The 21,089-nt window shown below is 38.0% G+C and overlaps 1 protein-coding gene and 1 non-coding gene across 4 annotated transcripts; both read left to right on the forward strand.

The window, feature by feature from the left end:
- Positions 1 to 1,076: 1,076 nt before the first annotated feature.
- NT5C1B (5'-nucleotidase, cytosolic IB) lies at positions 1,077 to 20,906 on the forward strand. Of its 3 annotated transcripts, XM_049652483.1 has the most exons (11): positions 1,077 to 1,208; positions 2,975 to 3,064; positions 3,402 to 3,584; positions 4,197 to 4,334; positions 5,681 to 6,112; positions 6,453 to 6,620; positions 7,723 to 7,852; positions 10,274 to 10,396; positions 10,781 to 10,965; positions 18,974 to 19,015; positions 19,516 to 19,603. In XM_049652483.1, the coding sequence occupies exons 1-10, from the start codon at positions 1,176 to 1,178 to the stop codon at positions 18,983 to 18,985; spliced, it is 1,494 nt and encodes a 497-aa protein (XP_049508440.1). In that variant the 5' UTR covers positions 1,077 to 1,175; the 3' UTR covers positions 18,986 to 19,015; positions 19,516 to 19,603. The 3 variants fall into 3 exon arrangements, with proteins under 3 accessions (XP_049508440.1, XP_049508438.1, XP_049508439.1); XM_049652481.1 differs by lacking the exon at positions 18,974 to 19,015 and having other exon boundaries at positions 1,078 to 1,208; positions 19,516 to 20,906; XM_049652482.1 differs by lacking the exons at positions 3,402 to 3,584; positions 18,974 to 19,015 and having other exon boundaries at positions 1,079 to 1,208; positions 19,516 to 20,906.
- Positions 7,238 to 7,340, forward strand: LOC125937823 (U6 spliceosomal RNA). Its single transcript, XR_007462513.1, has one exon. It is a non-coding gene; the product is annotated as a U6 spliceosomal RNA (small nuclear RNA).
- Positions 20,907 to 21,089: the final 183 nt, after the last annotated feature.

The following is a 21,089-nucleotide window of genomic DNA, read 5'->3' on the forward strand; positions in this document are numbered from 1 at the left end:
ATCACTTATAAATGCCGAGAACTGTCTTAAGTACTTCACACTATTTCAACTATCACGATTACTATCATTGTGTGCATTTTGATGTTGATACCATCATTTTCTCCATTTTACAAATAAGGAAATTGAGATTTAGGAAGATTAAACCACTTGTTCAGAATCTCAGAGAGATACTGGGTGGGGGTGAGGTACAGGGTGACAGTGGGGAAAGAATTCAAACCGAGGGCCTCTAAACTTGAGCCAATGTGTTTTACTATCTAGAAGACTCCTTGGAGTACTTTGATTAAAGCTTTCAAAAACTTCCTCTGATATTCAAATTAAATTATTAACTCCAATTAAGAGAGGAGGAAATCTGCCTTAGTCCTGGCTGGTTTGACCAACTCAGGCTGGTGTGTGAGTCTCTTTCCTAGAGCCTGGTTGAAGATAAAACCAGAACCGTTAAATGCATTACATTAGCAGACCCTGTAAACCAGAGCTGGGGACTGGATTGTATATTTTCTGTGTGTACACAAGAGGGACAAATATGTGCTTAAAGTTTCAAGGATGGGGCAAATAGCAAAACGACAGTGCAGGTATCATTCTCCTACACTGTCTGGCCCAAGGGAAGGTGCTTTGACTTTGTAAAATGGAAATGACCTTGCCATTGTGAAAGAAACACCCAACATGCAACTAAAAACAGGTCTAAACTCCATTGTTCTCCATGAGACCAAAACCTCAGCTGTCAAAAATCATCTCCAGATTGCACAAAGTTCTCCAAAATCTTTTGGGGTAAACAATAATAAATGATCGGGGCCGCAAATGAGTTTGCCATTCAATTTTGCAGTACCAGAAAATGTACATCCACAGTGGGGTTTACCTGATGAGTAATATAGTAATGTTTAAAAAGAAGGAAGCAGTAATATTGATATTGCTACGTATAAAACATTTTAACATTGTGTAGACATCACTTCCTAAAAACTCTAAGAATGGTTATGAGTAGATGTACTCAAATTTGAAGAAATACTATTGCTTTTTTTATAGTCACATATATAGAGTCAGTTTGTTACTATGGAATCACATATGATGTCATAAATTTGACATTCTAAGCGCAAACCTAGGCAGAGCAACAGAAACAACAGGAAATGGAGCTGGGGAGAGGAAAACCTGCGTAACAACAAAAGAAATCCCAGTTAAAAGAAATGAGTCAAACATCTCTGAAACAGAAAAAGAAGGTGAGTGAGCTGAATGTCCTAGAATCTTGCCAAAGAGCTAAGGAAATGTAGCTATCAACAAATGTAGATAGCATTACCTCTGGGGATGTTCGGCAACAATTAAATCATTTCAGATAATGACTGCATGTGGAGAAAAGGGAAGGAAAATAAAGGAAATGAAGAATGGAGAAGAATGAGATTAGAGCATACAGTAGCAATCAGTTGAATTATTTAGCCTTTATTGGGCTGACGCTGCTATGTCAGTGGCAAGAGGTGGAAACACTGTTGCTATCTGTGAAGAATGCACAGCCTAGTAGGAAAGAGAATATATAAACAAAATACAGTTCAGTGCTCAGTGAAAATATGTATAAAAGACACAGGCAACATAAAAGAATGTTTAACTCTGGGAACTTCTCCCAGGTCATGCTGAGCTGGGTTTTGAAGAACATTAAAGAGAAGAGGAGGTTACAAGGAAATAGGGTGATATGGAGGCAAATGCCAAGTCATTTAGCACAAGCAAACACAGAGATAAAAGTGTACGGTGGAGGGCGAGTTGGAGGCGGACAGGATGCACCATGAGGCTCCTGGTCTGTAAATCCAAGCAAATGAAGGGTGTACCTGGAAATGAAGCATAATTAGATTTATGTTTGATAAAGGTCACTTTAAATTGATGGGGTAGATCTAGAAGTTGGGAGGATTTAAAGTTATGAAACCTGACCACAAGTCTATAATTCTGAGAATGCAGTCCTATACTGATCTGAGATCTGGAACAAGGCAATGATACTAGGGATGGAGACGAAGGATTGGGTTTAAAATATCTTTTGACGGGATTTTAGGGTGATGGTGTGGAGAATGGCTAAGGAGGATTTTAAGATCAGTTCTAGGACCACACAGCTCTGCCATTCTCTGCAGTCACAGTCTCCATCACTTAACTAACACAGATGCACAAAGAGCTTTATGCCTAGACTGCGCCTGAGCACCGTGGTCTAAGCTAGAAGATGAGCTCTTAAAACAGAAATAATGCTAATCTTGGTTGCATTACAGCTGCCGAATTAGTATGAAACAATACAAACACACACAATGGTATGTTCCGCAATTGAAAATGAAAATATTTGACTAGCTGTCCATGACATGAATTATCTCCCTGTGCTCTCCTACACAGACTTCCCTACAAGTTTGTTAATTAAGAAATGTCCATCCTTTCACTGTAGCTGGTATGAGTAATTAGAAAATATGTACTGAAGACAGGTCGGTCATTAGATCTGCATGGGATTAAGAACCTTGATTTTAAAAATCAAGCTAATATTGGTGAGGCTTAGATGCACAGAAGATTGGAGTTCTGGTTTGTTAAGAAAACAAACAAGAGAAGTTTTAATTCTACGTGGCAAAAGGAAAAGTTCCTCATGCAGCAATCTTCAGAGGAATGGAGAGAAAAAAAATTATTCTGTGTGAGCAATTTCACATTAAATTGAAGTCTGGCTGAGCCCTAGAAAATTCTGCCATAGCCTTTCCCTTGTTATCATTTTTTTAAATGATAAATACCTCATGCCTCAATACATAAGCCAACAAATTTCTAAATTAAAAAATTGTTTATATAGTTCTCTGATAGGTGTTATTTTTTACCCATGCCTGTTATAACAGAGGGAAAATGTCTAAAATTTATATATACTTTTAAATTGGGAAAGAGACAAATTCTAATTTTTATTTATCCTCCCATTCCTAAACCCAAGGTTTCTAATGCCCCTAGGATTAAAAAATTAATAAATACACTTTGTTTTCATATTAAGAATGATACTGGATCGAAGAACTCAAAAGACAGCATAGACACAGAGAAAAGAAAGGATTCTGAGAAATCAGGAGTTCGTCTGAGCACGCAGGTGAGCTGACCTCTTTAGATATGATGAGTGGATTAAAGAGTAGAAAGCAAAACAGAAAATGTAAGGCAGCAGGGGAGTTCTGGGAGAGAAGACTGAGCTGCCGAGATTTCTACTAAGGGAAACCTAATGTTCTCATGAGAGGTTAAAGACAGACTAGGAGAAGCTGGTCCCTGCCTTCCCCACCAGTACACATCCCCATGTTCATATAGAATATATGGTGTAGAAACCACAGCCATATTCTCTGCTCAGCCTATGGGAGGAGACTGGTCATTGTTCAAATCAGGGAGGGAAGGGGAGTCTGGCCATCGCATTGACCATTTTCTGCACAATCTTTCAGATGAGGCGTGCAGTCAATCCGAATCACTTCCTGAGATGTTGCCCCATGCGAGGTCACTCGTCGTGTAGACGCTGCCTTTGTGCAGCGGAGGGAACAGTACTTCTTGGCCCCTGCCGCACAATACGTGTTTATATTCACATGTGCCTCTTGTGGGAGCAGGGCCGGCAGATCACCATGATCAGGGTGAGCAGAGATCAAACAACTGATTTTGGAGGGGAGCCACAGGCAGTCTGGGTGAGGGGCAGGATACGGGGAATAAAAACTCTTCCGCTTGCCTCTCCATGGTGTCCTCCATTCTTACTCCTCCCAAAGGAAATGCCAGAGTGCTCTATTCCCTCTTCAGTAGCTGCTTTGGAGCCATGCTGCAGCCCCATTTAGGAGGCACCTGCCCTCATCTTTGTAGTAGGGTCAAAAATGGTGAATCACACCTTCTTAGTTTCAGCTAACAGGCTTACCCTTAAGGGAACAAGTGGGGAAAAGGGAGGAAAAACGGTCAACTCTACTATGTTCCATATAAGAGGAGTCACAGGTAAAAAAAAATAGGAGACATCAGATTTGTTTCTTAGTTTTGGGTTCTCCTCCAGGTGGATCCCCACTGTTTGTCCCTCAAAGAGTTTAGGATTGGGCCAGAGCTAGAATAGTACATAAGGGTCAAGGTTGAATTAATCATATAGGCCAGGGACATTCTCACTGGACTCTGCTATATTTAGCTTGACATGGCTGTTCTGTAGGTACATGCATGGCAGGAGTGGGTGATGGGGCATCATACTCCTGGGTCTCTTCTCTCCTCCAAAGGAATCACAAGAATCACCATTGCCGAAGACTGATTCTCGGGGGTACGTTGTGCGAAATCAGTGGTCACGAACTTCACGGAGCCCATCCACCAGAGCTCCATCAGTAGACGAAACCAGAAGCAAGAGTGCCAGTCTTAAGGTAGAGATGGAGATGAAATGAAGGGAACATGATATAATAATGATAATGGCGATGATGATGATGATGATGATAATGATAATAATTTTTTATTGATGCTTTCTATGTGCCAGGCCCTATTCTATTCATTTTACATGTTTTAGCTAATTCAGTCATCATTAACAAAACAAACAAACCTATAAAGCCCTATTTTATGGTGGAGAAAATTGAAACACAGAGTAACTTGCCTAAGATCTCACATTAATAACACTAATAGAGCTAGATTAAAACCCAGGGTTACCAGGTCTATAAACTGTACACTTAATGATTATGCTCTTTGACATCTCCTTCCATCTTTCCTTCCTTCAATAACTGAGTACCGAAGCCTTAGAAGATGGGGTGGAAAAATCAACAAAGGAAATAAGTTGTTGAAAAGTGTTACATTGTGTGGTGCTTTGGGCCCTTATGGAAGCCTTGTCCCATGAGAAGAAAACATTAGTTTTGAGATTGAGTTTTTGAGTACAGAGAGAGTGACACAGACCTAGATGGAGAATATGTATCCCTACCAATCCATCTATCCCTGTTTGAAAAGTGGCTCAATAATCTAACCAAGAATGTCTTTTGAAACACGTGAAACAATCATCAAAATTGAAATAAGATATAGGTGCTTAATAATTTACTGCACAGGTATACTTCCTTTCTAATTAGATGATTCTCTCCCAATGAGCTCCACTGGCACAAAGTTCTGAAGGCAACAGGGAGACCCTTGGTTCTCTAGACTACCAACCTTCCCAGCAATTGCTGCATTAATCAAAGGGCAAATAGAGAGAGAGATGCCTACAGATGTTTTGTAGAGTCTGCTGGTGGAGCATCTGGTCTAGTAGCTCATAGTTAACTGGAGGTCATAGATGAAGGCAGTGGTGAGCAAGGTCCCTTACTCAAGCCCTCCATCCCACCTGGAGGTCTCTGAATGAGCAGTTAAAATGAAAGCAAGCCATAGAACTTTGGAACTATGTGCCAGCTGCCTAAGGGCAAGAAGACCTGTAATATCTACTCCAAACTAAAACAAAACAAAACAAACAAAAAACAGTGTGAGGTGCTGATGGGATGGGGCGGGGGGGGGGGGGGGGGGGGGAGGAGGGGAAAATAAAAGCAATCTGTCTCTGTGTCTGTTTAACAGAAATACCTAATGACTGGGTTCTTGAAACATGTGAGCCCCTCCAAGCCCTACTTAAAGGAGCTGGGATGACCGGGATCCAACTAAGGGCTAAAAATGTAACAAAGGGAAGGGCAAGGGTCCTTTACTCCTGCTGGGCAGAGATAGGGGGAAAGGCGAGCATCTAATTCAGACTCCCACTTTCTCGCTCCAGCTCCCCGCTAGCTCCACAACCTCCCGGACTTCATCCACCTCCCCCAGCCAGCAAGAGTCCCAGAAAGAGCTGTCGGCGCAGCCCTCGCCGCCCACGCCACCCATGCCTCTCGACTCGAGCCCTCCCACTCCCCCGGAGTCCTATTCCCAGTCCCGGCGCAGCAGCAAGATGCAGGAGAATCCAGAAGCCTGGGCTCATGGCATCGCGCGGGACTCCATGCAGCTACGGGAATACCCTCCTCGCACGCCCCCCACCGAATGGAAGTCCTATGCCCAGCGCAGGACGACCTACTCCACCCAGCTGGACCGCGACTGCCTGTCAGAACTGCCCCGGCAGCAGCAGCTGGAGGAAGAGGAGGAAGAGGATGAGGCCTATTGGGCATCCGTGAGAACTCTGTATGAGAAGACCCCCAGCTGCTCTCGCCCCCGACCGGTGAGCGTGGCCCACCGACCTGGGACCCAGGACTCCCCCTCTCTGCAACCCTACAGCCTGAATCTCCCCCAGCCTTCCTCCTCTCCAGTGTGTAGGGAAGTCCTGCCCAGCCTCCTGCTTCTCCTCCCCCTAAACCCCCACCCCTGTAGGTTCAGGAGTTGGAGGGGGGGCGGGTGTTGGGTTGTGGAATCTCAGCCCTTTGCTGTCTCCAGCATCTCAGTGCTCCAAGCGGACGCCTAGGTGTTTTCTTTCCACCTTTCCACCTTGCCCTGGCATGAGCCCCTTTGCTGATCCCTTCCTTCTGTGTGACTGTCCTCGCATTGGCACCCCTCTTATGCAGCCCAAACCCAAGCATGCCATCACCATCGCTGTGTCATCCCGGGCACTTTTCAACATGGTGGACGGCAGGAAAATCTTCGAGGAAGAGGGTCTAGAAAAGTACATGGAATATCAGCTCACCAATGAGAATGTCATCCTGACCCCAGGGCCTGCATTCCGCTTTGTCAAGGTACCCTCCAAAGCTGTGTTCCTCCTGTCAGAACCCTGGATGGAGAGGGAAGGACCCAAGCAGGTCCTTGGGAACTCATCCAGGTTTCTTTATAATTACTGGTCTACCTTTGTAATTCTTGCCCTTTTCAAGTTGACCTCAGGTCAACTTATGCTTTCACAGAGGCTCCTAGACTGGTGAGAAAGGGTCTCCAGTTCTAGATTTCGGATGCTGAGATGGCCCACAGCCGAGTTCTAATGATGACATGTGTAAGAGACACCTTTGTTCCCTTCCTAGAAGGAGTGGTAACCGGAAACGATAATGAGTTACAATCCCAGCATTAGAAACAAAATGAAATTCACTTTAGCTGCCCCAAACATAATATCGAGATGATCTTGGTTGGTGCTTAGAGGCATGATTTTAATAGAGAAAGTAAAGTTCTCTGAACTCACACTGAAATGTATAGCACTTGTGATCCCCTATATAACTTATAAAATTTTACACCATAACATTATAACCAGACAGAAATAAATGACATCTCCACAAGTTGTGAGTAGAAGGTATTTGTGGGGCATGGTAGATGCATCGGAGGAAACCACTAACCTATTTTAAAGACTCATGTTTGAAAAATAGACAAAGTGCTTTGGTAGCACATATCCTAAAATTCGAACAATACAGAAACCATTAACATGGCTCTTGTGCAAGGGTAACCTGCAAATTCATGAAGCATTCTATATTTTCACAATAAAAAATAATCACCAGATGATCCGGAAAAGCAGATTTTATGAATCCAAAAAAAAAAAAAAATAGACAAAGCATAAAAGGGTTAACCTGATCCTTCCCTCTACCTACCCCACAGAGATAATTCTAAGAAATCAAATGTAACGGTCTTCAACAAACTTTCCCTATCTACTCAGCAAACATTAACTGATGTCCTGTGTAGCAGAGGCTGGAAATACAGGAATGAATGACATACCCCTGCCTTAATGGAGCCATAATCTCTCAGTGAAGAGTCTTCAGAGTTTGAATTTGACACTGATGCTATCCTTTCTCTCCAGACTCCAGACTCCAATGCCCACCTTGCCTGCCCCTCTTTACATGCATTCATGTTTGTAACCTGTAGGCACTGCAGCATGTCAATGCTAGACTCCGTGAGCTGTATCCTAATGAACAGGACTTATTTGATATTGTACTGATGACTAATAACCATGCCCAAGTGGGAGTGCGGCTTATAAACAGCGTCAATCACTATGGTAAGTAAAATAAACAACATGTGGAAGAACAGCTAGCTGCTCTGGAAGGGAGAAGCCATGTCATTTTGCTAACTGTGGCCTAACCAACGCAACGTCTTTGATACTGACACCCCCTTCTGCGTGAGGAATGTTTATTTGCCTATGTCAGAAAAAGAGAGGCCATGTTCATTTTTAACTTCAGCAGAGTTGGGCCCAAAGCTCCGGACTTAACTTGTCAAGTGTGAATTTCAAAGACTTAATCCCAGCTCCTGCGATATATTTCTCTGTTTTATGTTTTTCGCTTCTGAACTTGACTTCAAGGAGCCATCAACCCAGAGGCTTTCTCTGGGTGATCACACTTCTTGTTCACCACACATCCATGTCTAAGGTTTACAGGTTTTCCCCTTTCCTTTCGACTCTTAACAATTTGATTCTCCTTGACTGCTTTCCCTGCACGTCAGATCCATGCCAGCAAAAATGTCTTTGTTCCTTCACATGGAAATTTGGATTGACTCTCGTCTTCTCATAGCATTTCCATCAATGTGTTGGATATTTTAAGAGAAAAATCCTCATTTTCCTGTTATGGAATTACCTGACTTGTTATCTGAGGACCTTTAGCCTATCTTTAAGTGACATATCCAGTCTTATGGGTATGTGAAGTCAGAGTAAGGTTGAACTTTGGTATATTCAAGGTTTAAAGTGGGTTTAAAGTGGGAATACTTATAAATAATCAAGATGTATTTTACAAATTATGAGTTTTACATTATCCTAATTATAAGGCTGATGTCTGAGACGTACTTTAAAAAATGTTTGCCTTTCAAAAAAGTAGCTTTCATAGTGTTATGACATGAAAAGAGAACGTATATAAAAGGTTTGGTATAGATGAGCAGCAAAATCACTCAGTTATGGCAGCTATTAACTTTACAGCAATCTTATTTGATTTAGTAGGTGATTTAGGTCTCTTGACCCTTGCCAAACTGGGTCCATCATGGCTAGTAGCATAAGGAATCATGGTTATTGACCTAACAGTTCTGCTAATGAACTGACTGACCTCCATCTCTTCACACAGCCTTACTCATGAAATAACAACCTTTCACCTGGAAGCATCATTTCTCTTCTCGGAGTATTGAATGCAATCTGTGTCTCCTTCTGCTACATATGGCCTGTTAGATTATAATTATCTGTTTTACGTGCCTGGCTGCTCAGGGAACTATGATTTACTTGTGAATTGGGATGGTGTTTTAATCATTTCTGAAGTCCTCCATGCCACCAAATAATTTCTGACCTTTAAATTAATATTATTTAAGGGATTGTAGAGTATACTTCGGTGCCACTTATGCCCAATGTTGGCTTAAGTGAAAAACAAGAGTATTTTGTTCATACAGTAGCAAACACTTCCACCTCAACTGTCAATGGACTCTATCTACTCTGTTGGTCCATACAGATGAAACACAATGACTAGACTCAAAATTCTGCTTTGTATCACGTGCAGGTACCCATTCATCATGTACCTAAAAAATACTTTGAATGGGTATGTACTATCTCATATGCATAATGTTATACTTTATTCAGCTATTCTCATATCATTAAACGGTATTCTGCTTTTATAAATAATCCTGAGCTGAGACTTTTCCACATAAATCTTTATCAGAGCCTCAGATTATTCCCTTAGAATAAACTATGAAAAGGTCAAAAGCTATAAACTAATAAAAGCTCTTGAGACATATTGTCAGGTTACTTTCTAGATAGCTTGTAGCAGTTTATACCCTCATCTAAAGTGAATATGGGTACCTGTTTTACAAAACTTTCACCAACATCTAGCGTTTGCTTTTTAATTGTTGTTGATTTGAAAGACATTTAGTGGTATTTTAATATTTATTCTGCTAAATAATTACATTTAAAATTCCAAGTGAAGAAGGAGACACTTTCAGACCTTTTGTTGTTGTTTTTAGAAAACAGTTTAAATCCTGGCACTGCTTGTCATTACTATTGTACTGTTACTGAAGAAATACAGAAATGGTACTTAAAATAGAGCCACACATTAACTATCTCTTTCAACAAGTGAAGAGCCTGTGGTTGAAGGAAAAGAACTATGTTCTAGTCTAGACAAGAGTCCTTATGAACCAATGGGCTTAGACAAGTCTTTATGTCTCAGTTTCCTTTTGTGTCACAATGAGAATAATGCCTGTCATACAGTTGTTGTGAGGGTAAATTGGCATGGTCTACGTGGACATACTTAATGAATTATCATGTACCAAACCCATCCACTATTATATAAAATAGCTTTTTAAATGTAATATAGCAGTTTTTCAATATTAGTGCTATGAATTTTAAAACTTCAATAGACGCTCAATTATTCCTATGATAACTTTGATTTACATTTATAGTAGGTAGATTGTCTTTAGTCTCTGACATAACAAAGTCTTTCTTGCCCAATAATAGGCTTACTAATTGACCGCTTCTGTCTGACTGGTGGAAAAAGCCCCATTGGCTATTTGAAGGCATATCTTACCAACTTGTATCTTTCGGCAGATTCTGAAAAAGTACAAGAAGCCATACAAGAAGGTATTCATTTGGTTTTATCGAAGGTTTGCGCTAGTGTTGACTTTCATTGGGCTTCATATATGATTATGTGGCTTGTTAAATTTTCTTGTAAGCCGTTTCCAACGAGTGGCAGCCCCTAAGGCTGTCTTTTAGAGCTCTGACCTAGAGGTGGACATCCTCAGTGATTGTCCTACAACTGTTTTTACACTTTCCCATCCCTTATAAAAATGGAGGCAGTGTGTAAACAATAGTTTGGGGATGCGTGGTTATAAAGAGCAGTTGAGTCATCAGGTAATAGCTTGAAAAAAAATACTGCAAAGGTTTTTTTCTTTTTTTAATCATTAAAATGGTAGAAGAAACTGACGCTTCTGGGAAGACTATTAATAAATCTCCATGGTCTGCCAGGGATCGCTTCTGCAACTATGTTTGATGGAGCCAAAGACATGGCTTACTGTGACACACAGCTCCGCGTGGCCTTTGATGGGGATGCCGTCCTCTTCTCGGATGAATCTGAACATATTACCAAGGAGCACGGGCTGGACAAGTTCTTTCAACATGAAGCACTATTTGAGAATAAGCCTCTTGCTCAGGTAGGTTCAGTGATTTCTAATTAATTTTGATCTACTTATTTTCCAACATATAAATGTTTTGAATTATTTTAGGCAGGCTATTCCTCACTTCGTATCCTTCACACTTTGCTCCCTTTCTTTCATGAACTCCTCATTTTGAAACATCTGCTGCCGAGTTGGGTACTTTTTGTTTTTGGTTTGTTTTGTTTTTAGTTTTGTTTTGTTTTAGGGTTCTTTTATCTATCCTGTTTTGGAAATGTTTCTATGATCTTCTCATGATAATGAGTTCACCTCCAAATTACAAGTAATAGAGGTAATATGGCTTACCAGTAAACCATTTCTACATAATAAGTTCTCAGAATAGTAAAGTGATTTCCAATAGGTTCAGTAAACATTTATGGACCTCTTTGACCATAGACCTCAAACTCAATAAAGGCATTATTTAATTGAGAAAATCTGCACAAGTGTGAGCTCAGATTGAATCAAACAATGAGCCTCAAGTAAGTGCAAGCTATGAACACTGAATCAAAATGAAACTGAATATTTAAATTTTTTGAATCAACCCATGAACTGAAATGTTAAAGTCACAGTCTGAAATAAACAAAACTTACAACTCCTGAACCAAAGGAAATCTGAAACATCAAGCTATTCTCTAAACTGAATCTAAACTGATGGACCATTTAGTTTTAATCTAAGAATTTTACCAAAGAATTTAATTATTTAATTGGTCTTTTTTTCAGCTTTTCTTGAACTTAAAATAAACAAATATTGTTATTTTTATTATACTTGTAAAAGTATAAATAGACTAATGTCTATTAGCTGAAATGTTTCACTAATTTGCCTTGTGATGGCAAGCGATATTTAAACTGTGTGTGTGTGTGTGTGTGTACGTGTGCACACATGTGCACATAACTTCATGGTCCCTGCCTTAACAGCTTCTTTGGAAAACTTGATCTTATGTTATGAAGTTGTTCATTGTTAAGAAATTGAGAGGAAAATCCTTTGTTATATTTTAGTAAGTCTGCTGAAATTCAGAGTCCATTGTATAGTAGTCTATTACTGAAATTTGGAAATTTCCAGAAAAAGAACACTTAAAATATTCAAAATCATAATTATTTCAAGATAATCTTAAAATACCATTTTCTCATCTCAGGTAAATCAAATTTCTTTTAAATTTTGCATTAATCACTTCCCTTTTCCGTGTTAAAGAACTTGTTCTTCACATTAAACATTGAAATTGTGAAGCCCAACGCTAGTTATTGCTGGAATACCCAACAAATTTCAACTGAAGATACTTGTTTTCATTATGCAGTCCTTCTGGCAGTGGATAAAGACGCTATTTTACTTACTTACTTACTTATTTTTGATGTTTATTTTTGAGAAATAGAGCACAAGAAGGGGAGGGGCAGGGAGAGAGGGAGACACATAATCGGAAACAGGCTCCAGGCTCTGAGCTGTTAGCACAGAGCCTGATGCGGAGCTAGAACCCACAAACCGTGAGGTCATACCGAAGTTAGACACTTAACCAACTGAGCCACCCAAGCACCCCATAAAGATGCTATTTTTTACATAGTAAACGTAGCTTTTCTATAAATATCAGGTATTGCCAGTGTGTTCCACTGATGAGAAAGAAGTACAACCGAGGTACAATTCCTACCCAAGCCTTTCAAGTATGTTGGTCATGGGACTTGCAGCTTGGTCATGACAATGTCCCACTTGTCTCAAATAGAGGAGAGCTGAGAGTCCCCAGAAAATGAAACAGCTAGAGAAGATTAACTTGGCCACTCTCTGGTGGCTTAAAAGCTTCCAGTGTGGCACTATAACAAGTAACAGACATTTCCTGATTTGATCCCTACTTAGTCTCACCATTCTCAAACAGTGGTCTCCAACTCTGTGTGTATGTATGTGTCTGTGTGTGTCTCTGTGTGTTTTAATCATAACATTTGATGTATAATTTATATACAGTAAAATTCATAATTTTTATTGGGTGCTTCTGAGTTTTGACAAATGTATACCGTTGTGAAACCATGACCAAATTCAAAATACTCAATATACTCACAAAATTCCCTCATACCTCTATGTAGTCATCCTACCCTGCTATCTCCAGGATCTGCAACTACTAATATAATTTCTGTCCCTATAGTTTTGCCATTTCCAGATGTCACATAAATGGAACCACACAGTATACAATCTTTTGAATCTGACTTCTTTCATTTAGCATAATGCATTTGACATACATCCATGCCATTCCACATATCAGTAGCGTCTGTTCCTTTTTATTGCTGAGTCATATTCTCTTCTATGGATGTACAACATTTTCTTTACCCATTTACCTGCTGGAGGAGATTTAGACTGTTTCCATTTTTTGGCATTTATAAATAAAGCCACTTTAAGCATTTGCATACAGCATTCTGTGCAAACATAAGATTGCATTTCTCTTGGGTAAACACCTATGAGTAGGATTTCTAGGTCACATGTTAAGTATATGTTTAATTTTATAACATACTGTGAAACTATTTTCCTAAGTGACCATACACTTTGCATTCCCAATAGCACTATATACGAGATTTTATTGCAGTACATACTTACCAGTATTTTGTACTGGTAATTGTTTTTTTGTTTGCTTCTTTTAAGTTGTTCCGTATCTCACTGTAGTTTTAATTTGCATTTCTCTAACAATAAATCATATTGAACATATGCCATCATATATGTTCTTTAGCAAAAATATCTGCTCAAATCTCTTGCTCATTTGTATTGGGTTTATTATTTAAGTTTGAGAGTTCTTAACATATTCGAGATACAAGTCCTCTATTAGATATGTTTTGCAAATATTTTCGCTCAGTCTCAAGACAAACATGTCTTTCTATTCTCTTTATACCATTCATTGTCTTTCAATGATCAAAATTTTACAATTTTGATGAAGTTCAAATTATCAGTTAGTTCTTTTATGAATCATGCTTTTAATGTCATATGTAAAAACTGTTTGCCAAAGTCACATAAATTCCCTATGTTTTTGCACATAATTTTATAACTTTAGGGTTTTTTTCTTTTAGGATTATGACCTATTTCGAATCAACTTTTGTATTTGTGCAAAGTATTGGTTAAGTTCACTTTTACTGCCTATGGATATCCTAATTGTTCCAGCACTATTTGTGAAAAAGATTGGCTTTCTGTTCCTTTAATGTAGGTGTCCATGCTTTTACCAATATCACACTGTCTTGATAAGTGCAGTTTTATAGTAAGTCTTGAGATCAGGTAGTGTGAGTTCTTCAAATTTGTTATTTTTTAAAATTCTTTTGGATATTCTGAATTTTTTTTTTTTGCATTCTTATATAGATTTAACAAGTAGGTTGTCCATTCCTGAAAAAAAAATTCTGCTGGAATTTTTATTATGATTATGTTGAATTGATAGCTTAAACTTGGGGGAGGCAGGGGGATGTCCTAATATCAAGTCTTTCAGTCCATGGGTATAGTACATCTCTCCATTCATTTAGGTCATCTTTGATTTCTTTCAGTGTTTCAAATGTTTTTGTATATAGATATTGCACATGCTTTGTTAGATTTATACCTAAGTATTTCATAATTTTGGTGCTATTGTGATTGGTACTTTAAAATTTTGATTTCCAATCTGTTATCACAGATTTTGCATATTGACTTTGTATGTTGCAACTTTGTTAAATTCACTAGTTAGTATAGTAAAATTTTCATAGATTATTTGAGATTTTCTACATAGACAATATTGACTGAATAAAAACACTTTTATTTCTATGTTTCCATTTTGCATGTCTTTTAATTATCTTTCTTGCCTTATTACCCTTGCTTGTGAATTCAGTGGAATGTTCAATAAGAGTGATAAGAGGGGACATCCTTGCCTTATCCCTGATCTTAGGAACAGATCATTCAGTCTTTGACTCCTAAGTATATTATCTATTGTTTTCTTCAAGATGCCCTTTGCCAAGTAAGGGAATTACTTTCTAGTCCTATTTTTTGAGAGTTTTTACGATAAATGCATGTTGAATTTTGTCAAATTTCTTTCCTGCATGTATTGAGAAAAGCATGTGGCTTTTCTAGTATGTTGATAGCTAAATTACATTGATGTATTTAAAAATGTTGAGGCAGCTTTGCACTGCTGGTGTAAATTCAACTTGGTCATGTTGTAGTACCCTTTTTATATCTTGCTAAATTCAATTTGTAAAAATATAATTTAGGATTTTTTTTTGCCTTTATGCTCCTGAATGATATATAACTCTATAGTGTTCCTTTCTGGTAATATCTTACAGAATAATGCTAACTTCACAGAAGCATGTGGGAGATATTTTCTCCCCGTCAAATTTTTGGAAGACTTTGTGTATAGTTCGTATTATTTCTTCTTCAACTATTAGGTAGACTTTCACAGAGAAACCATCTGGGCTTGGACTTTTCTGTGTAGGAAGGCTTTAACTAAAAATTCAATTATTTTTAATAAACTATTACTCAGATTTTCTCTTTTTGTCCTACTTTCTGGCAGTTTATGAGTTTGTATCTTTAAAGTAATTTGCCTGTTTCATTGAAGTCACTGAATTCATCAGCCTAAAGTTTTCATATGTTCTTATTTTGCTTTTATTATCTTTAGGATTGTAGTGATATATACCTTTTCATTCCTGGTATTAGTAATATTTGTCTTCTCTGTGGTTCTCCCTTGTTCTTAGTCTAGCTAGACAACAATTTTATTTATCTTCTCAATAGCCAGCTCTAAGTTTCTAAAGATGGAAGTTGAGGACACTGATTTAAGACTTCTAAAATAAGCATTTAATACATTAAAATTTCTTCTAAATGATGCTGTGATGGCATCCCACAAATGTCGATAGGTTGTTTGTAATATTCATTCAATTCTAAGTATTTTTTAATTTTCCTCTGACTTTCTCTTTGATTTATGGGTCATTTAGAAGTTGGTTATTTGTCAAGTATTTAGAATTTTACTAGATATCTCATTCTTATCAATTCCACATAGAATTTTGTTGTAATCAAAGAATACATTTTATATGATTTCAATTCTTTAAATTTATTGAGGAGTGTTTTATGCCCAGAATATGGTCTATCTTGGTTAATGTTTCATGTGTACTTGAGAAGAATGTTGATTCTGTATTGTTAAGTTGAGTAGTCAAAAATGTCAATTAGATTAAATTGACAGTGTATTAGGTAATATTGCCCAAGTTTTCCATATTGTCAGTAGGTTTCTACCTACTTCTTCTATCCATTATTGAGGAGGCAGGGATGAAGCCTTCAAGTATGTTTGGGGATTAATCTATTTCTCCTTTCAATTATATGTGTTTGCTTCATGTATTTTTAATCTCTTCTGCTTACTGCCTAAATATTTAGGATTGTTATGTCTTCTTGGTGAAATAATCCCTTTTCATTATGTAATGTCTCTCTGTCTCATAGTCATATAACCACTCCAGCTTTTTTATTTGTTTTGGTTTGGGCTTTTTCACTGGTGTTTGTATGGCATATCTTTTCTATAATTTTTACTTTTAACTGATTTATGTTTTTACATTTATTTTTTTAATGTTTACTTGTTTTTGAGAGAAAGAGAGACAGAGCGTGAATGGGGCAGGGGCAGAGAGAGGGAGACATAGAATCCGAAGCACGCTCCAGGCTCTGAGGTGTCAACACAGAGCCCAGTGCAGGGCTCAAACTCACAAACCACAAGATCATGACCTGAGCTGAAGTCAGACACTCAACTGACTGAGCCACCCAGGCATCCCTATGTTTTTACATTTAAATTGTCTCTAGAAAGGATGATACAGACACCCGTTCTGAATATGGTGACATAAACTGGTCCCTATTTATTCCCTTTGGAAACTACTCAAAAGCAGTAGGAGAACTGTATTCCTCTATGTTTCAAAGCCAAACTAGTTATTAGTAGGGTGGATCCTGCCAGCAGTCACCATACCCCCTTTGCTGCTGTTGCCAATTTTAGAAATAGTTAATAGTTTTAGAATACCTTTAGAAAATGAATTTTACATGTTTTTTTTTCCTGATATTTGCAGTCTTAGAGAAACAGTGATCTAAATAATGTTTAGATCTAAATAGACAAAAGATCATCTGTTAAGTCATGTTTATAAATAAACAGTTTGTTTCCAGGACAGCAGGGAAGGGATCTTTTGAATTGAAAACAAGTCAGTCGTACAATACTATCCTTGTCCTTCCCCCATAAACTCTCTAATTGTTCCCAGAAAAACCAGTCTGCTTCAGTGATGAGTAATAAAAACAGAAGCAGCACAGAACATACACAAAGATACTGAGACAAAGGCAAAAAAGGGCAAAATCTAATAACAGATGTAGATCTCTCACTAGAAATAGTGGCCAAAGCATAGGTAAAAATTGTGACTAAACATTTACTATGACTTTTAAAAACGTAATAAAGCAGGGTCAGGGTCATAAAGTGGAAATGCAAGAATCAAGGGAGAGATAATAAAATGTTAAATGGTAGAACTCTGGAAATGAGTAAAATTGAAAAATAGGATTTTACAGAGAAAAAAATGACAGAAATGTATCATAGATAAAGAAAATCCAACATATGCATAAGTGGAATCCCTGAAGAAAACACTGAAATTATGTTTTGAAGGGAGGAGGAGAGGATTGTGTGTGGTAAATACAAAGATGCAAAATTGTATCAAAATATAAATCAATAAAATATCTGAAACTGTCAGATTTATTAAAAGATTAGGGGCACCTGGGTGGCTCAGTCAGTTAAGTGTCCAACTTTGATTCAGGTCATGATCTCACAGGCATGAGTTCGAGCCCCGCGTCAGGCTCTGTGCTGACAGCTCGGAGCCTGGAGCCTGCTTGGATTCTGTGTCTCCCTCTGTCTCTCTCTGCCCTTCCCCAGCTCATTCTCTCCCTCCATTCCTCTCCCTCTCTTCCTCTCTCTCTCTCTCAAAACAAAAGTAAATAAAAATATTTTAAAAATAAACTATTAAAAGAATAAAGATTAAAGGTGACATTATGTAATTGGGAACTAGAACAAAATTATCATCACCAAGACATTCCCTAGTAAAAAATTTTGACATCAAAGATGAAAAAGTAATTCTTTGAGCAGTCTGCACATATGAGTGGGGGAAAAAATCAAGCTGTCTTCAGTTTTCTCCACAGCAGCACTCAATAGCAAAAGACAGTGGTGCACTACTTATAAAATCACTTGGAGAGAAAATATATATCACAGATTCTATATCTAGCCAAAAGTTTATTCAAGTAAAAAAAATAGATCAACAGTTGAAAACATACTATATTCTCAGAGATTGTTATTTCCATAAGATTTTCTTGGGAAAATTAGTCTAGAAGACACATATTGGCCCACATGTAGATGAATAAAAACATGGAGGCACAAATGGATGCAGAATATATTTAACCATAGAGCTAAAACTAAAACAATTGTAGGGATTAGGGTGACAGAAAAGAAAGTACACATTATATGTCCTAACGATGTAGAAATTATATCACTAATGAAAACAAGAAAAATGCGGAGGAAAAACATCCAAGGAAGAGTAAGTATGTTGATATCTTCAGTTACAATAATGATCAAAGGATAAGATGTAAAACTGATAAATAGAAATATAGGAATCTTTAATAATGAAAATGAGGAAGAGGGAACAAGTAAAATTGGGTGCTTGCAAAGAAACAGAAGATGAAAGAGAGGTAAAGAAGGACTGTAATTTCATTACTTCTCATTATAAAAAACACTAGGTCTGATATTTAAAAAAATAAAGTATTAAAAGTACTATAAAAAGTTAAAGTTACAAAGGTAACCAATATAAGGAAATACTACAGACCTTCCTAAATGTTAGAAGAAACACACATACACACATTCACAAAGAAAAAAGATACTCAATGAACAAGGAAAATACAATAAAAATCCTAAGACAGAACCATTATCGCATATATTAGTAATGCCAATAAATATAAATGGCCTAAAACTCAACTTTGTTTTAAAAAATTAAGACTTCCATATTGGATCATATAGCAGAATCCAATTCTTGCTCTATTCCAGAGAAACAGCTAGAACTAAGTGTTCAGAAAGATGAAGATAAAAGTAAGTGTGAAGATATACACAGGTAATTGTAAATATAAGACAAGGTTAGATTCAAGCCAAGAAGTCACTTAACTAGCATATATTACAATATAGCATAAATTATAATAATAAAACGTGCAATTCACAAAAAGCAAACCAAAATAGTGCTTCAGTGATTAACCAGACTTTATTTAGAGTATCCCATTTTGCCATGGATAATTTATGTCTGTTGCCCTGGTTTAACTTTGTATAGAAACTTCTTTCACTCTTAAAACATCTATGTTTAGATGATAAATTATATGGTCATCCTATATTTATTCCAGCAATGCAAGGATAGTTCCACAAAAGGAAACATATTCACATAAACGCAAGGAGTTTCGGGACTTTGCCATCGGCCTTAGAATACTGACGTTCTAATGCAGTATTATATCCTTTTATAAGCTCTTATAAGCCTCTGCTTTTTCAGCATTCACTTCCTTTAGCTCACTGGATCACAGCTATGACATATGTTCCTTTTACAGGGTCCCTTAAAAGGCTTTCTGGAAGATTTAGGCAGACTGCAAAAGAAGTTTTATGCCAAAGACGAACGGTTACTTTGCCCTATCAGGACCTACCTGGTTACAGCCAGGAGTGCAGCCAGTTCAGGCGCCCGAGTGCTGAAAACCCTTCGCCGCTGGGGTCTAGAGATAGACGAAGCTCTTTTCCTTGCTGGAGCCCCCAAAGGTCCCATCTTGGTAAAGATAAGGCCCCACATTTTCTTTGATGACCACATGTTCCACATTGAAGGGGCACAGAAATTCGGCACCATCACAGCTCATGTACCTTATGGCATTAATCAAAAAACGAACAATTAGGGATGGGGAGGAGAAATAAAGCAGTGAGTCTGGTATTACAGAAGCCACTTTTGTGGATCTCTAGGGTAATTAGATAGGTATTTCAGATGATTGGACCTCAGAACTTAGTTCATTTGGAAAGGTTTCCTCTTGATATTTTGAAAATATTTTGAACCCTCAAGTTACCTGCAAGCTACTTCTCTTTGAGCTATCAATGCTGTTGAATACCACTGCACTTACCTTTATGTGTAAGTCATATTGATGACTCTTTAGGATAAGTTTAGAACCTGAATGCTTGAATACTTAACAGGCTATCTCAGGTGTCTAGTTAGTTTTACAAAGCATTGCTCATTTTTGGAATTGGTTGATAGAATGAATTGTTACCCACCATCATTGTAGAATATTGGTCTTCAAAGAAGGAAAGAGTAGGGTTAGATACACTCTTGAAAATTGGAGCTTTTTATTCTGCTGCCTCTGTGACCAGGCTTTTAATCAATGCAAAATGAAAAGGTCACTCCACCTGCAATTTTGACTCCTGCACCAAGTTTGACACTGCTCATTGAGAAATAAATCAGCAGGTTATTCATAGAGGGCACTTTCCATCTAAGATGAGCTCCAAACAGAAGGTCTGGAGAACCTGAAGAACCTGGGGAAGGTTCTTTGAAGCTTACCCGAGGGTGCATTACCTCTGGACTACAAGGCTTCATATTTGAAGTCTCTGGCTCTGGGCCTGGCAGGTAGGTCCAATGTTTACATAAAAAAAAAAAAAGCTTTGGCTACCACTTCAAAATGTGACATGAAGTGTAATATCCTAGCCTTTCGTTGTTATTATTTTGTTATTTTTCTTTTGATTTCAAGAAACATCTATTGGTTATTAACCATAATCTACTGCATAATAGGCACAGTGAGATGGTTATTTTCATGTTACCTCATTTTCTCATCAAACCAAATGTTTGTAACAGAACATTATTATTACCCTCATTTTTACCAATGGAGGACTTAAGACTCACAAAGAAAAAGTAGCTTGTCCAATAACGTGCAGCTAATAAATGGTAGGACTGAGATTCCTTCAAAAGCTACATTCTGTTTTCTCTGTGAATATACAGCCATCCACTTCAAGTTGTTATTAATTCCATGGCCATAGGACCCATCCTGAACAGATAGTCATTCCATTACGTCCTATGCTTCAGTTACATAGCAGTTACATAACAGGTCTGAGGATTTCCCTCCTCCTCTCCTCTTCATGCCCTCTCCTGCTTCTT

The sequence above is a fragment of the Panthera uncia genome (assembly GCF_023721935.1).
Source record: "Panthera uncia isolate 11264 chromosome A3 unlocalized genomic scaffold, Puncia_PCG_1.0 HiC_scaffold_12, whole genome shotgun sequence".
NCBI lineage: Eukaryota > Metazoa > Chordata > Mammalia > Carnivora > Felidae > Panthera > Panthera uncia.

Bases quoted from the DNA above. Each gene is read 5' to 3' on its own strand.
- NT5C1B (XM_049652481.1), top strand. From the start codon at position 1,176: ATGAGTCAAACATCTCTGAAACAGAAAAAGAAG. The intron at 6,113-6,452 runs GTGAGCGTGGCC...CCTCTTATGCAG, and splicing joins GCTGCTCTCGCCCCCGACCG to CCCAAACCCAAGCATGCCAT. The intron at 10,397-10,780 runs GTATTCATTTGG...ATGGTCTGCCAG, and splicing joins ACAAGAAGCCATACAAGAAG to GGATCGCTTCTGCAACTATG.